Raw genomic sequence first — 14,987 nt, forward strand, 5'->3', positions numbered from 1 at the left:
ACTTAAAATCACAACTTGACAGTTTATCAAAAATTTCGGCTCGCGATTTCCGCTCGCATTGATAGATTTTAACTCATGACATGCATCTTTACATGCATAATTACAAAAGTGCTTTAAATGTCGAGTTTTAAGGCCATAATATTAACATGCAGATTTCGCGCTCTCATGCTTATAGGAAGAGAAATAGGAAGATAGTCATCATTTTCATATGATGATATTATGTCCTTATAAAATGTCCCGTTCCTAAGTCAAAACTCAAAGTAATAATAATGAAAAATATCAGATCTTTTTTTTTCTGTGATCCATTTCCACCTCACAATTTTCCCACGAAATACTTGCAATACAGAGCTTAAATTGACCCCTTTTCAGATCAGAATATGATATATTTTTAGCTCGCACTTTGCGCTCGCTTTATTGATTTTCATGATAAGAAAGGAATTTAGAATACCCCATGCAATTCTAGGTTGAAATCTGAAACACACGTTCATTCAGATACGCAGCTTGTTCTCTATTTAAAAATTCAAATCATTATCCAGTTTCAGATCACAATATCAAAAATTGTCTGCTCGCGTTTTGCGCTCGCATTTTTTATATGTAAAAATTTCCAATAACTTACAAAATATGAATGGAGTGTCCAGATTTTTTCCGCTCACGCTTTGCGCTCGCATCAATAATGTTTAGTTTACATGCTTATCCTTTCCACGATTACAAAAAGTGCTTAGAATTTCCATTATTCAGGTAGAAATGTCAAAATTTTTCAGCTCGCGCTTCGCGCTCGCAATATGTTGAAATATGTAACGTCTTCATGGCTAAGTGCAAGCAGTCCATAACAGGCACGTTTTCGATCAGTTCAAAACGTATAAATTTTTTTTTTGCTCGCGCTCTGCGCTCGCATTATTAATGTAAGGAAGATCCCTACTTACTCATCCTTCATGATTTACAAAACTTGAATAGAGTGTCTCGTTCGGTAGGTCTAAAGCTAGATTTTTTTTTTGCTCATGCTTCGCATCAATTGTTCAGTTATATACCGTAAGTAACGGTGTATTAACCGCACCCCCAACTTTGGACTAAAAAAAAAAAAAAAATACTTCTCACATTTACATGCATATTTGAGGTACGAAGAAACAAAAACTAAGTTTAAGATTTCAAAGTTAAGTATCCAAAGAGATTACCGGTATGCGGAAATCTGCTGTTCTTGATCAATTCATCTACAAATGTTAGAAAGAAAGAACGGTCCCGCCAATATTGGCCACTTACACACTCACAGTCACAGTGTACACACACACAGAACTGCCATTTCATTGCAAACTACATACAGTAGCAGTCATGCCAATACATCTTATCAAATTATGATCTGTGTCTTTCCCAGCGTAGGAGGAAGAAACATTCACATTTCTTGCATCACAACCTCACAATCACTTTCAGAAATTTGATGTTTTAGCATGAATTTTGGATACGGGATTACAGGAAAGTTCAAGAAACAAAGAAATTGACATTTTTTTCCAGTTGTTTTTTACGGCTTCGTGCCGTCTCTCTCGTGCGTGGTTTACATGGTATCTTATGAAGAGCAAACAGGAAGGAAAAAAACGAGCTGGCGCGAAACGGAACTTTTAATAGCGCCAGCTTAAGTCGCACTAACCATATTACAACGCAATCTCTAAGCTCACTCAACTCCCGCTCAGCGGTGACAAAATTTTACCGAGTATGCTTGGCGTCCCTTTTAACTTAGCCAGGGAACTTCACTACTTTGAATTGAGAATAAAGTCAAAATTAGTGTCATGAAGGTGGGTGCGTTTGTTTTTGACAATATCTAATTAAGATCGTAATAATTGCTTCCCATTACCCGCGGCTCATACCCTGTAAACGACATTGCCTGGGCGGCTACGCCCGGCCACTCGATGTGTTGTGAACTGGCAGACATCGTACATGTACGGGAGGGGTTACGGCGGGCCGGCTCAAACCCGTCACCGTGTATAAACCGCACCCCCGACTTTTGCTTCTATCCCGCCGAGAAAAAGGTGCGGTTAATACACCGTTACTTACGGTACCTATTCTGTTAAGTTACAAAAGTGCTTAGAATTTCCATTCCTTAGGTAAAAATGTCAAAAAAAATTAAGCTCGCACTTTGCGTTCGCATTATATGATTTAAAAAAAAATATGTAACGTCTTCATGGCTATAACTGCAAGCAATTCTTTAACTGTACCTTTTTCATCACTTCATTTCTGCTCGCACTTCACGTTCGTAGTAATTATTCACTTGCATACACATCTTTTTTCAGGATAACAAACATTGCCCAGAATGTTAAAAATTTTAGGAAAAAGTACATAAGAATTAAAAAAATAGCTCGCGCTTCGCGCTTGCATTATATAAATAAGGATTATGGTATTATATATTTACGTTTATTCATAAGAATAAAGCTAAGAAGTGACTATTAGGACTACTCCTTCAAAGAAACCAAAAATCCCGGCAAAAATCATATTCGAGCGGCCGATCGGGGGAAAATATAGCTGAAAAAAAATTCCGGGCCCCCCTATTGGCGAAGGCTGGATCCGCCCCTGTACTACCTAATGGACTCGTGTCTGCACTGCGAGTGAGCTGCGCCCACTGCCGGCCGGCCGGCCTGCGCTGAGCCTCAGGCGCAGGCTGAGCCTGAGATGAGAAGAAAGAAATACGTTCCAAAGGCAAAGCTTTAATTGCATGTTTTCGTTCTGGCCGCATTGTCATTGATCAACAAATCTAAAAATAGCTGTATGCTTTGGTGAACTGAAAATAAAGAGGCCCACACTCATGACACTCCGCAGAGTCAGAGTAGACTCAGCTCAGTCGGAGTCAGACTCAGAAAAGAAAGAGAGCTGTCAGACTATCGCCCTGCCTGGGCCTGGCTCTGCGCGACCGCACTCGGCGTCTGTGCTGCCGGGCCGGGCTAGGTGCATGCCACTCACACAACATGCGAGGTTAGTAATACTAACCTCGCACAACGCATGTGATTTCATAGTGGACTTTGACGTTTTCATTCATCACAGGAATGTGAGGGAATAAAACATGCCACACTTTTCACTATTTCTCCACTATGACTCTTGCAATTTAACATTCATATATTAACTTCATTTTAAAAAGGAATTATTTATAAAACTATTTTTATCGCTTACCTCCAAATATCAACCGTTCAATCCGTCTTTAGTTATCCTTGATACCGCGGTGGAAAGTACGCAAACAGCAATTGAAAAGCAATTTTTCCAATCGAACATTCTCGATTCAAGTCGTCAGCGCGTAATAGGAAATTGTACCAAAAATCAACAGGTTGCATCTCATGTATATACTTATTGACCAGTACGCCATCTTTTGACAAGATGATGATGAAAGTGGATTGAACGAGCAAGAAAATAATGCTGATAGCCTAGAATGCAGCTAGCTTGCAAAACCTTAAACAAAGGTATACCGTAAACAAACGGTAGGCACTTAAGAACCAAGTTTGAAAGGACACTCGTAAAATTACGTCACTCTCGCCGATGAATATTTATTAGATCGTGGTCGTGCATGTTCAATACAAACTTTCTGCATGCATGCACTCAGTGTGTATTGAACGCGCTGACCACGATGCAATGAATATTCATCGGCGAGAGTGACGTAATTTTACGAGTATCCTTTCAAACTTAGTTCTTAAGTGCCTATCGGCTTTGTGAATAATATCGCGCGTCCTCTTTAGGCAAAAATTGATATCCACGCTGATCCAGAGGCATCTACGTGAAGATCACGAAAAATGCTCTTATTTTATTAAAAAAAACAGCAAAGAGAATTAAACAAACGATCCATATGGTTCGGTAAGTGTCATAGCAGAATTAGAATTCGTAGCTATGATGTAAAGTCATATTTATTTTAGTAAAAAGGGTGTGAAAGATTCGCGTGCACCAGGTGCATATGAATCCTTCACACACGAGACGATTTGAAACCATGGGTGGGTGCATGCACATAATGCCCGTTCCATAGCCATAACCACATACATGTAGCATAGGGATGCATACGCACTCACAAGCACTTAACCCAGAGAGCTCCGGCCCGTGCAGGCCGGAGCTCCTTGGTCGACATGCACTATGCAGGCGACCTGTTCCAAATCCAAGGACCACCGTTTTCACAAACATTTATAGATAACTAGTAGATCTACTCATCTAGTTCCTTATTACAATAAAGCCCGCTCCAAAGCCCACGTTTTTTGTCTCTCCCACAGGCACAGCACATACCTACCACTTTTGTCGTCAAGACAAGTACCCTTGACTGAACGGTCTGAAACACAAAATGCTATTAAAACAATAGACATTCCACATATTAAGGGAGTAATAGGGAAAAGATAAACTTTTATTAAATACATTCAGCTTACCAACTTTCCGAAAAATAGCGAAATTTGATGACAAACAGATCAGGTTCTTCATGTTCGATCGCTGTAAGCACAGCTACAGCCTAGCATACATGTACATGTACAAACGTGCCAGCCAATTCGCTGGCGCATCTGTACGCTCAGCTGTAGCTGACGGCTATGGATTAAGAATCTGGCTGATCCCGATCTGTATGTCATCAAAATTCACTAATTTACGGAAAGGTGGTTTAGCTGAATGTATTTGACAATTTATCTAAATTACTTCTTCCCTATACTCGCTTTATTGTTTTAGCATTTTGCGGTTCAGTCAAGTTGGTCATTGTCAAATCTGTGTGAATTTAAATATTGAAACCAAAAAACAACAAATATTGCATGAGATTTGTATACTGTTTTATGAAAAATAAGCAAAACTTTCTTATTTCACAATCAGATTTTGATGAAATTTCTAGCATTATGCTTGATTGATTGATAAATCAGTCCATATATTCTCCTTTTTATCATCAATTGCAGCTTCTGAGTGGCACATGTACATTTTCATGCAGAGCTGGTCAGATCTTTCACGTCAGGAATTGACAGAAGTAAAGGGATACAGTACGCCTCTTCATAGCCACAGTAGATATAGGAAATAAACCAACAGAATGGATGATATTGAGGAAATCAGGGAGATTTTTAATCAGGTAAGTTTTTTAGCTCTGGGGCCGATTGCACGAAAGGGTCTTTGCAAGGACCGTCTTTCGTGTCGCCCTTGTTTTATGATGCGCCATGTGAAAGGCATTTTAAACGAATCATCTGCAAACATATTTCATTCGTCCGTTAAAATAAACAAAATATTTGTTTATAAAATGTGATGTATCATGAAATTGTATAAAATTTGAATTAAAAGCAAGCTAACGAATCGTATTCTTTATCATAAATTTCAGAAACACCCCCGCTTATAACGTATCATAAAAGATGGGCGACACGAAAGACGGTCCTTGGAAAGACCCTTTCGTGCTATCGGCCCCTGGTGACCACAAAGATAAAATAGAGACTGTCCCCTGTGATAAGCACCATTATACGTACAATATTTATCTTAAATTCATCACTAACATTGATGTCACGTTGCTATTATTTGTATTGATCTTTAACCCTTTGATATGTTATAATTGTAGACATACTGATTGTAATTGTTTCACTCAATTTTCTATATATTTCCTACATGTATAAAGCAATACTTAATTCATTGCTATCATTTCAGTGGTTTTTATCAGTGAATAAATTACTGTGTACAATTAGTAGTTCCCTTTTGATACATGTAACTTAAATATTTCAGTTTTATTCATATTATCATTTAAGTAAAAATATTTGTTTATTTATGTTACCAAGCATTGTTATCTTTGACTCAGATATTGACTTTATTTTCATGGATGATGTGATGAGTTTTGTTGTGCTTTTGTTTTCATCAGGTCTTTGATGAAAAACAGTTTTATTCTAATCTTTTGTACCTGAATAATATGTTCTAGTAAATTAATAAATAAATGACTGAATGAATAAGTAAATAAATGAATGAATAAATAAATAAATTCCTGTAGGCTGTTTAACATTCGATTGTTTGCCAAGGTAGTTTATTTCAAACAGTCATGGTTCCTGTTTTTATCAGAAATCACAAAAACAGTTGACCTATTTTACATGACCTTCCAGCGGTTGCACACACACAATGAGCAAAGCTGACTCAGACCATGTTTATGCTTCCACTTTTCAGGCTAGAATCAGCGTTTCCAAACGGGATCAGTCCAAAACACGGTTGCGTCCATGCTTACTTTCATTTAAACGCTGATTCAAATGCTAATCGTAAACTCACAAAAAGGTGCGTTTGTAAACGTCGTTTGACCAGAATCAGGCTTTCTGGGGAAGTATAAACAGAACCACGATCGTAAACGTGATTAAATGACGTCATTTGGTACATGCTTCCGGTGAGATGAAAATCCGCGGGCAAATACAGTCGCGTTGCTCCATGTTATCTCCACGTGACGTAACAACACTCGGAAAAAAAACTTTCTAAAAAAGGCGTGCCCAATTTGACCTCGCTTTCCAGCTCAATGAAAATTACAATGCGAAGCCAGCTGGAGATCGTGATTTTGCCTCTGAAAAATTAAGCATAAACAGCACTCCCATAACCACGTTTACGATCGGCGTTTTGAATCGACGTTTGAAAACGCTGATTCTGTCCTTGCAATGGAAGCATAAACACACCCTCAGACAAGTGTCCCACTCCCAGTTCATGTATAGCGCATACGTACATGTACGTTTCTATCTTTTTATAAACAGGATATACACAAGCGACCAGGGTGGGGGGAGGGGCAATTCTTTTTATTTCTTCATGAAACAAGCTTGCCCAAATTAGGCCTGTATGGGGGGGGGGTAATACGTACATGAATATGATTTCTTTATTTTTTTCATGAAACAGCTCAAGGTATATACACATAAAATGTACGCTCGCTATAAAGGACAGAATTAAATAGTTTTTGATATTTTTTGGATAACTTTTATCATCAGAAATGGTGGTCTCTATAAAAACGCAGACTTTGGTTTTTCTGTGTTTACTTTAAACCTTGAGTAGCAAGCAAAAAAAAATGACCTTGCCCAGCTGTGGATGACTCATGTGACTATATCTGGTTACCTTCACTGTTATTGCTGGCTTGCTACCTGTACATACATGTACATGGAGTATAGTCTGTAATGCAGGGCTGGTATTTTATACCATTTTCAGTATTAACAGAAGTTTAATACTTATTTTTTTTTGCACCTCATTAGGCCCGTGCTAAAAATAGTCCAAACCATTGCATTTAGACTTCAGTTTTAAAGGAGAGCTGGCGCTATTTTTATGATCACTCATTAAAAAAACTTGGGCACAGCAGCGTCCAATAGCCCGGTACATGCACATGTAGGGGTTTCATAAAGCTGTTAGTAAGATACGATTGACTTTATGCACGGCTCGCTGGTGATCCTTTCTTGTGCTACAATGTACATGTATCTGATATCCCTATGTAATTGAGTTATGACCCAAGAACAGGTTCCAGTTGTGCGTAAAGTCGTTCGTAACTTTAAGAACAGCTTTATAAAACACCTACCAGGGGGGTGTTTCACAAAGATTTAAGTATGACTTAGAGTCGCACTTAAATACCGAGTTGCGTACGGTATGAAAGGCTTGACCGCATTGGTCAGATCGTGTCATGAGGACGCGCACTAATGCGTATCTATCAATAAGATCGCGCGTTACATATCATGTATGCATCGGCATTTAAGTGCGACTTAAGTCATGCTTAAATCTTTGTGAAACACCCCCCTGGTCTTGAGATAAAGCTTGCACCATTCTATGTAAACTCAAAATTTTACGACTTTAATAGCCTGATGATATTTGTCTGGATCAGCGAGTTTACTGAATTCGGTATTATCTCTCGAGCACTGACTGATGTGAATAGCAATGTTTTTCTTTTTTTTTGTTTGCTTTATCCAGAATTTCAGATTACAATAAACTTTATCAAGCCAATACGAATAAAGTCTACAGTACTCTGTAAGCCAAATAATGCCAAAAAGGCATTTGAATAAACTCAGATGTTTAAACCCTTAGTTACTAGTACGTGTAGGAAAACATTGTACGGGGGGGGGTCAATTTATTTGATCAAGTACAGATTTTGTATCCCTTTTTGTTTTACTTGACCTCTTTGAAAATGGTATACATGCATGTAATGTGAAAAGTGTTATTTTGAAGGTACAGGCTGGCTACACATAGAAATCTTCAGACAGTAGGCCTAATTGGTTTTCATTACATGAACTGTACATGTAGCTTGATGATTGATTTGCCACGTTTCCTTCTCAAAGTATGAAATAGGGGTATGAGAAAAACCATGGACCAACATGAAGTACCGTAGGTCCATGGGAAAACGTTAGGTGGTTTCAGACCGCCTCGAAGTTCATCAGTTCCAGGTATTCTCTGACCTGGAAATTTACCCCTATCAGAAAATACCAGATATTTTGGTGATGTGAAAGCAAACTACATGTACGCGTAATTTCCCCGAAAGAAAATACCCGCTATTAAAAATAGTTGGTACTTGGCAAAATTACGAGAACTTTCGCGGGGATTTTTCCAAGGTTGCACGTATTTTGGCAATGTGAAAGCAATTTACGGGAACTTTTAGCCCAGCGTGTCGTTGGGCGCGGCGGCGTGGGTGGCTGCGGGGCTAGTGATTTTGAATCTTGCGCCTTGCCTGCTTATCAGACCATACTGCGCATGCTCGTAACTTTGGGAACTTATCCCGAAAGGGTATGTTTCAGGGCGGTGTGAATGCAGGAATAATTAGTGGGTAGGCCTTTTTTTAGCCTAAAAAAGATCTCGTAATTATGGGGATTCTTGTGATCGAGGCGGTTTGAAACCACCTGATGAGTCTTTTTTTTTCCAGAACCATCCATTTTCTGGAGATCTCATTTTCCTTTCACTCTTTGTTTCTTTGTTTTGAATTCAGGCAAAGCATCTGGTCTTTGAATACTGCACTTCTCAGTCTTTCAATTCAAAGACCTCCTTGTCTTCTCACAAGGGAAATGTTACCTTGAAATTCATGTACCACTTGAAATTCAGCCCCCCCCCAAAAAAAAAAATCCCATCTGGAAAAAATATGGACAAGCTAATAATTCGAAGTGCCAAGAACGGGGGCTTGTTTCACCATGGTCCATGGTTTCACAAAGAGTTATAACTGTTGTAGCTTTGCTATTATGGCAACTACCATGGTAACCTTGATTTTGATTGGCTGTTGAGCCCTGTTGCCATGGTAGTTGTCATAATAAGTAACAACGGTTGTAACTCTTTATGAAACGGGGGGGGGGGGGGGGGGAGGGGAGGACAGGTCTTCAATTTAATAGTCCATAGGCACAGACCTTTGGTTTTCGGAAGATGCATAGGGCATAATTTAGAGTCTGAAGTAGTGAGACTACATGTACATGTAGATTAAAGGAAACCAAAACCCAAGAAGAGAAGTAATCTTATTGAAAAGAGTAAAATGAGAGGAACAGCTTAAAAAAAAGTTCATCAAAATCGGTTAAGAAATAAGCAAGTTATGGGAATTTGAAAACTCTTGTTATACTTTCTAAGGGCATCCTCAAATTGGCAAACGTGCTTAAAAATGGCTGATTTTGTGGACAACTCTCCATTTGTTTTGTACACAAATTTTCAGATTTTCCTCATCTTGCATCTTGCCTCCTGATGAGCACAACATATGTCATGGGAAAATATAATCCACACCATATGTCAAGGTCAGGAGGAGATAATGTGAAATATGTAAAATAAAGGGGAAAATCTGAAAATATGTGTACAAAACAAATGGAGAGTTGTCCACAAAATCAGCCATTTTGAAGCACGTTTGCCAATTTGAGGATCCACATAGTATAAAGAACAACATGACTTTTTAATCGTCCATAACTTGCTTATTTCATAACCGATTTTGATGAAACTTTTTTTTAAATTGTTCCTCTCATTTTACTCTTTCCATTAAGATTGCTTCTCTTCTTGGGTTTTGGTTTCCTTTAACTAATACCTCGGTCGCATTTGCTCTACATGTATGGCGAGTCGAAAACAGCAGTTTTATGAAATTGATTAAACCACCTATGTAGCTGGTACAAAAATTTTAAAACGCTTGTTTTCGACTTGCCGTACCGCCGCCGTAGAGCAAAAGTGACCGAGGTATAACATGTAGGCCCTACAGTACGGTATTGCTGTGGCTGTCTGTCACAGAGAGCTGTATAACATGTAGTGTTCACTCTCGACAAGCTGTACTTGGTTAAAATGACAAATTTGAATTTGGCATCTAGTCTTGTGCTCTAGACATATTTATTGGTTAAAATGAAAAATACAGACAGAGCATTTGGTGTCTAGTCTTTACTCTAGACATGGTATAATTAGTGGCAAGTATGAGTCTGCGCTTGTAGACTAGTCTTCAATGCCAAACAAAGGTTGTGTGTCACTTTTTATACAAAGAGCTTCATGAAACGGCCCCTTTGATATTGCGAATCCGAGACTGACCTATAAACGGCTAATGTCTTGAGGCATGAGTCAGTCATGGCCATGGAATAGCCTCTGGGGATGAGACAGACACTGACATCAGAATCAGATCTAGATCTGTACAAGGCCAAACTGGATGGAAAGTTTGAGTACCAGTAGTGGCTTTCAGATCGACTTGATCACCAAAGTTCCTGTACAGTGTAGTTTTTGAGAATTAGGAATACATGTATCCCTCCTCATTCATCATTCAAACCCGCCCAAAGCTACGTTATTCCATAAGCTACAATGTACGCACCACTCCAATGCGCATGCAATTTCAATTGCAAAATACGCACTCTGTGTATGGAGCTGTGACTGCAGTGTGACGAACGATTCCTATTCAGTTTTTTTCTACAGAGGCTGCAATAAATCACTAAATACAGAGAAAACCAGCTACTGTTTGGAACTTTGTAGTTATATTCACTTTGATTTCATATTTTCCTATGATACATGTATGAACATTATTTAGAAATTTAGGCACAGGAAATACTTTTTCTTTGCATGATAAATTGAGTGCGTACATGTAGCTTTAGGACCCCTTCTATATCGGATGGCGAAATCAAAAGTTGTTTGGAAAACACGGCGGGATTTTAGTGAGTTTTGTGCTATTTTCTTCTAGAATCTTTAGAATATTGAACACATATTTGTGAAAGATGATTTGTTAAAATATTAAAATTGGCATAGTTTTTATCGTTTGCAAACAAAGTGCGTAGCTTACCGGTAATAGGTCCCCCCATCATACATGTGCATGTACATGTATCCTTGCCAGATAGTACCGTACTAACTACTAATACTGTGCTAGCCCACTTTGCTATTAACATACATGTAGTGTGAAAACGAAGTGGGCTACATGTAAGCTTAACCCCGGGGAAATTGGTGGGGCTAAGACCCCCCTTAGCCCTAACAATTTCCCGGGGTTAGGGACAAAAAGTGCAGTGTGAAAAGCATATAACACACAGTTTAGTTCAGTATGTACATCAAGTAGGCTTTAATTTATCCCCCTTTCATAAACCTATCCTCCAATTAGCCGCCTAAGAGTAATGCAGATAATTCAATAAAAATTGCGTTCATACATGTAAACTCCGAAAATAATCCGCACTATTTTTACGAGCGCCCGTGCTGAAAAAGGAGGATAATCGTCATGGCAACCGCACACACCCCCTCCGACGCGGTTGCGTTGGAAAAGGGTGACCTTGTGACCGCTCCATGGCATTTATCTGCATTACTTTCGAAATGCGTTCATACATATGTACATTGTAAAGCCAAAATCTGGTCCCGATGCCGCTATTATGCGAATAATTGCAGCATCAAAATAATGCGGATAACTCTAGTCCTCCGATTTTACGACCAAATTATGCTGCTATTAGCCGCATAATTGGGTTTATGAAGGGGTATTAGACACTGTTCCCTTTGATAAAGCAAGGGCTTGTAAATCTTCAGTCATACGGAAGTCTACATGTATGCACATTTGATGCTGCAATTTTGCTTGGTTTTTTTTTAGGGAAGTAAAATGTACATATCATTGTAAAGACACAAAAGGAACATTTTTTTAGAGATTCTGTTTCTATATTTGTTTTGTAAAACCAACATGTGGGGTGGCCCCTAGAATATTTGACATCTCAACATTACAATAACATGTATTACTTGTAGGCGTACATGTACATACTGTACATGTGATGTGAGGATATGAAACATGGTTTGAACTCGAAAATCATACGAATCAGTCAAATAAAAGTCATCCCTTGAAAGTATAGTCTGTCCATTGGGCGTCCATGTCCATAAAGAAGGGCTCAAGCCATTAAAACAAGGAAATAAAATGGTGAAAATAAAGAAAGCAAAATATTTCAAATGGAGCCTGTCGGCCTGCCGCCCTGTACACAATGGTGAAACAAACCATTATTTGCATCATCACCTAACAAAAACATATTAGGTCATGATACAAAGTACATATGTAAACAAAATTCTTCTTCTTCGTCTTCTCCTTCTTTGTCTTCTCCTTCTTTTTCATTTTGTATATACATGTACATGTATATACAAAATGAAAAAGAAGGAGAAGAAGAGGGAGAAGAAGAAAAAGGAGGAGAAGGAGAAGGAGAAGGAGAAGGAGAAAGAGAAGGTGAGGAAGGAGGAGGAGGAAAGGAAGAAGAAGGAAGAGAAGGAAAATAAGAAAAAGGAGAAAAGAAGGAGAAAAGGAAAAAAAGGAGAAGAAAGAGATGGGGAAGGAGAAGAAGGAGGAGGAGAAAAAAAAGAAGAAGAAAAGGAGGAGGAGGAGGAGAAGAAGAGGAATTAGGGGAAGAAGAGGATGGAGTAGTGGTTTGGGGAAGTGAAAAAAATAGACGAAGGAGATGAGTAATCAGAAGAAAAAATAGGAACATGATAGAAAGGAAAAATTCATACTACATGTCATCAGACCATACTGTGTGCTATCAGTTCATTTTCGTGCTGTATCACTGTCACAGGGAGTTGGTTTGTGCATTGTCAGTGGTTTATCAAAGTACCAGTACCCAATTGGGCAATTGTGGAATTTGATCACCCTTATTCCTACTGTACTGTATATCATTACACCAGGAAGTAAATGTAAATAATCATTGCACCCTATCCTTGGAAGGTAAACAAAACCATTCAGTTTTTAGTGTACATTCCAGACCCAGTGCTTGAGTGTATAATACAGGTGAACGTGAATGAAAGAATGAAAATACATTTATTTCCAGCGATAAAAGGATGGTTTTAAGAACTTTGATAAAACAATAGAGACCTATACATGTATCTACATCTAGCAACTCAGAAAGCACACCTTGAGATGAGCGCACTGTGACATAATTCAAATTTTACATTATGATGGAAACATTGCTTGTTGTCGTTTAGCTCATATGGCACATATCATTCAGCATCGAATATTCCCCCCCATAGGCCCACCTATTTTCTGGGGTTAAAGCTTGAAAGCCCACTATGGTTTGACACTAAGTTTGACCAAAGTGGTCTATCACCGTAAATACTACGGTACTATCTGGCCCTGCTAAAAAGCAGGCTTAACCGGCTGATTGCGATGCTAGCACTTAAAAAAGAAAATCTGTCATATTCTACAATTTTGTCAATATTCTCTCGCACTTGTTTTAATAGAGTGCGTAATGAATAACAATAATAATTATAAATGAAATACATGTATACAATAGTAAGTATGCTGAAACTCTATTCAATTCAATCATTGTTTCAGATGGACTTGAACCGTGATGGCTTTCTGACGGACAAAGAAATTCAGGAGATCCTCCAGGCCAAGGGCGAGAGCTTTCCTGCCTACAAATGCAGGGACTTCATCAGAGAGTACGATACCGACAAAAACGGTTCCCTCACTTTTGATGAGTTTATGAAGGTATGACATTCAATTCATTCTTTTTTTTTTTTGGGGGGGGTACATGTACATTTGGAGGCTGGAAAGACTGGCACGCCCCTTAACGACCTCAGCCGTTTTGTGCGATCACCATGGAAATCGACAAGCCCGTCGCCCATGACTCAATCTGCAGAATCGTATTTTGGATTGTTCATTATAAATTATTCATGCATGTATTTATTTTTAATTAATGATGCAAATTTATGCATGAAATTAGAAATTGACTGTAAATCTACAATTTGAAGACCATGAAGTGTTATGGAAATGTGATCAAATGCGCATAAAAAATTTTGATCAGTAAAATTTCATGTTTTCTTTACACATATATAGGCCTATTCTTTTTAAATTCATCTGTTTCTTTTATATTACATTTTTATTTCTATGATCATTATTAAAACAACATGAAATTTAACAATTGATTCTAATCAGTAAAAGTAAATATAATGATGCAGGAATGTACATGTACACATGTAGACTATAGATAAAATTTTCATTGGATTTGTTCCTGTTATAATTTTGAGGAATTTTGACACTACATATCATACATGTAGGCTACATGTACATGTATGTTCAATTGTAATTTGTTTTCCCCTCTCTATATTTCTATTGTAAAGTGCACATCCCATTGATACTTTTTGATATTTTATTATAATACGTACTTTGAATTCATTACAGGCCACCAACAATGTACGTGTAATCACCTACATGTATTTTGTATAAAACATTGTTCAGAATTTCGGAACCAGAAGCAAATGTTGTTTCACCAAAAAAATAATAATAAAAAAAACAGGCAGAGCTGGAAAATTCTTATTCATTTATTTAAATTTATTTATTTGTTAATTTATTTCATTTTGTTTACCCAGGGTAACCCCATCAGTGGACTAAGCACTGTTTTTTTGGGGGGGGGCCCTGCATACAAGTATTAAACAAATACAGTACATACATTATCAAGTACAAGCAATGAAAAGGTAAATGTATTAAACAAATAAGAAGATATGTTCAAAGAGACAAGCAACATCCATACAGACATACTGAAATGCATGTACAGTACATGTGTAGAACAAAAGTCAAAATATGAATTGTGCATTTAAGCAAGTCCAGATCAGGCGCGTAGCCAGGGAGGGGGGCGGTGGGGGCGGTCGCCCCCCCAAAACAA

General features: G+C 38.2%; 1 protein-coding gene across 3 annotated transcripts in view; it reads left to right on the plus strand.

Annotated features, from left to right (window-relative positions):
• The window catches only part of LOC121417380 (plastin-3-like), a 66,781-nt gene that overhangs the window by 15,264 nt on the left and 36,530 nt on the right, over window positions 1-14,987 (plus strand). For all 3 annotated transcript variants that reach the window (XM_041611064.1, XM_041611065.1, XM_041611066.1), the window contains exons 2-3: window positions 4,884-5,050; window positions 13,658-13,813. In XM_041611064.1, the coding sequence (XP_041466998.1) occupies window positions 5,012-5,050; window positions 13,658-13,813 (195 nt within the window). In that variant the 5' untranslated portion in view covers window positions 4,884-5,011. The remainder of the gene's footprint in view (window positions 1-4,883; window positions 5,051-13,657; window positions 13,814-14,987) is intronic.

Source organism: Lytechinus variegatus, chromosome 6 (genome assembly GCF_018143015.1).
Source record: "Lytechinus variegatus isolate NC3 chromosome 6, Lvar_3.0, whole genome shotgun sequence".
Taxonomy (NCBI): domain Eukaryota; kingdom Metazoa; phylum Echinodermata; class Echinoidea; order Temnopleuroida; family Toxopneustidae; genus Lytechinus; species Lytechinus variegatus.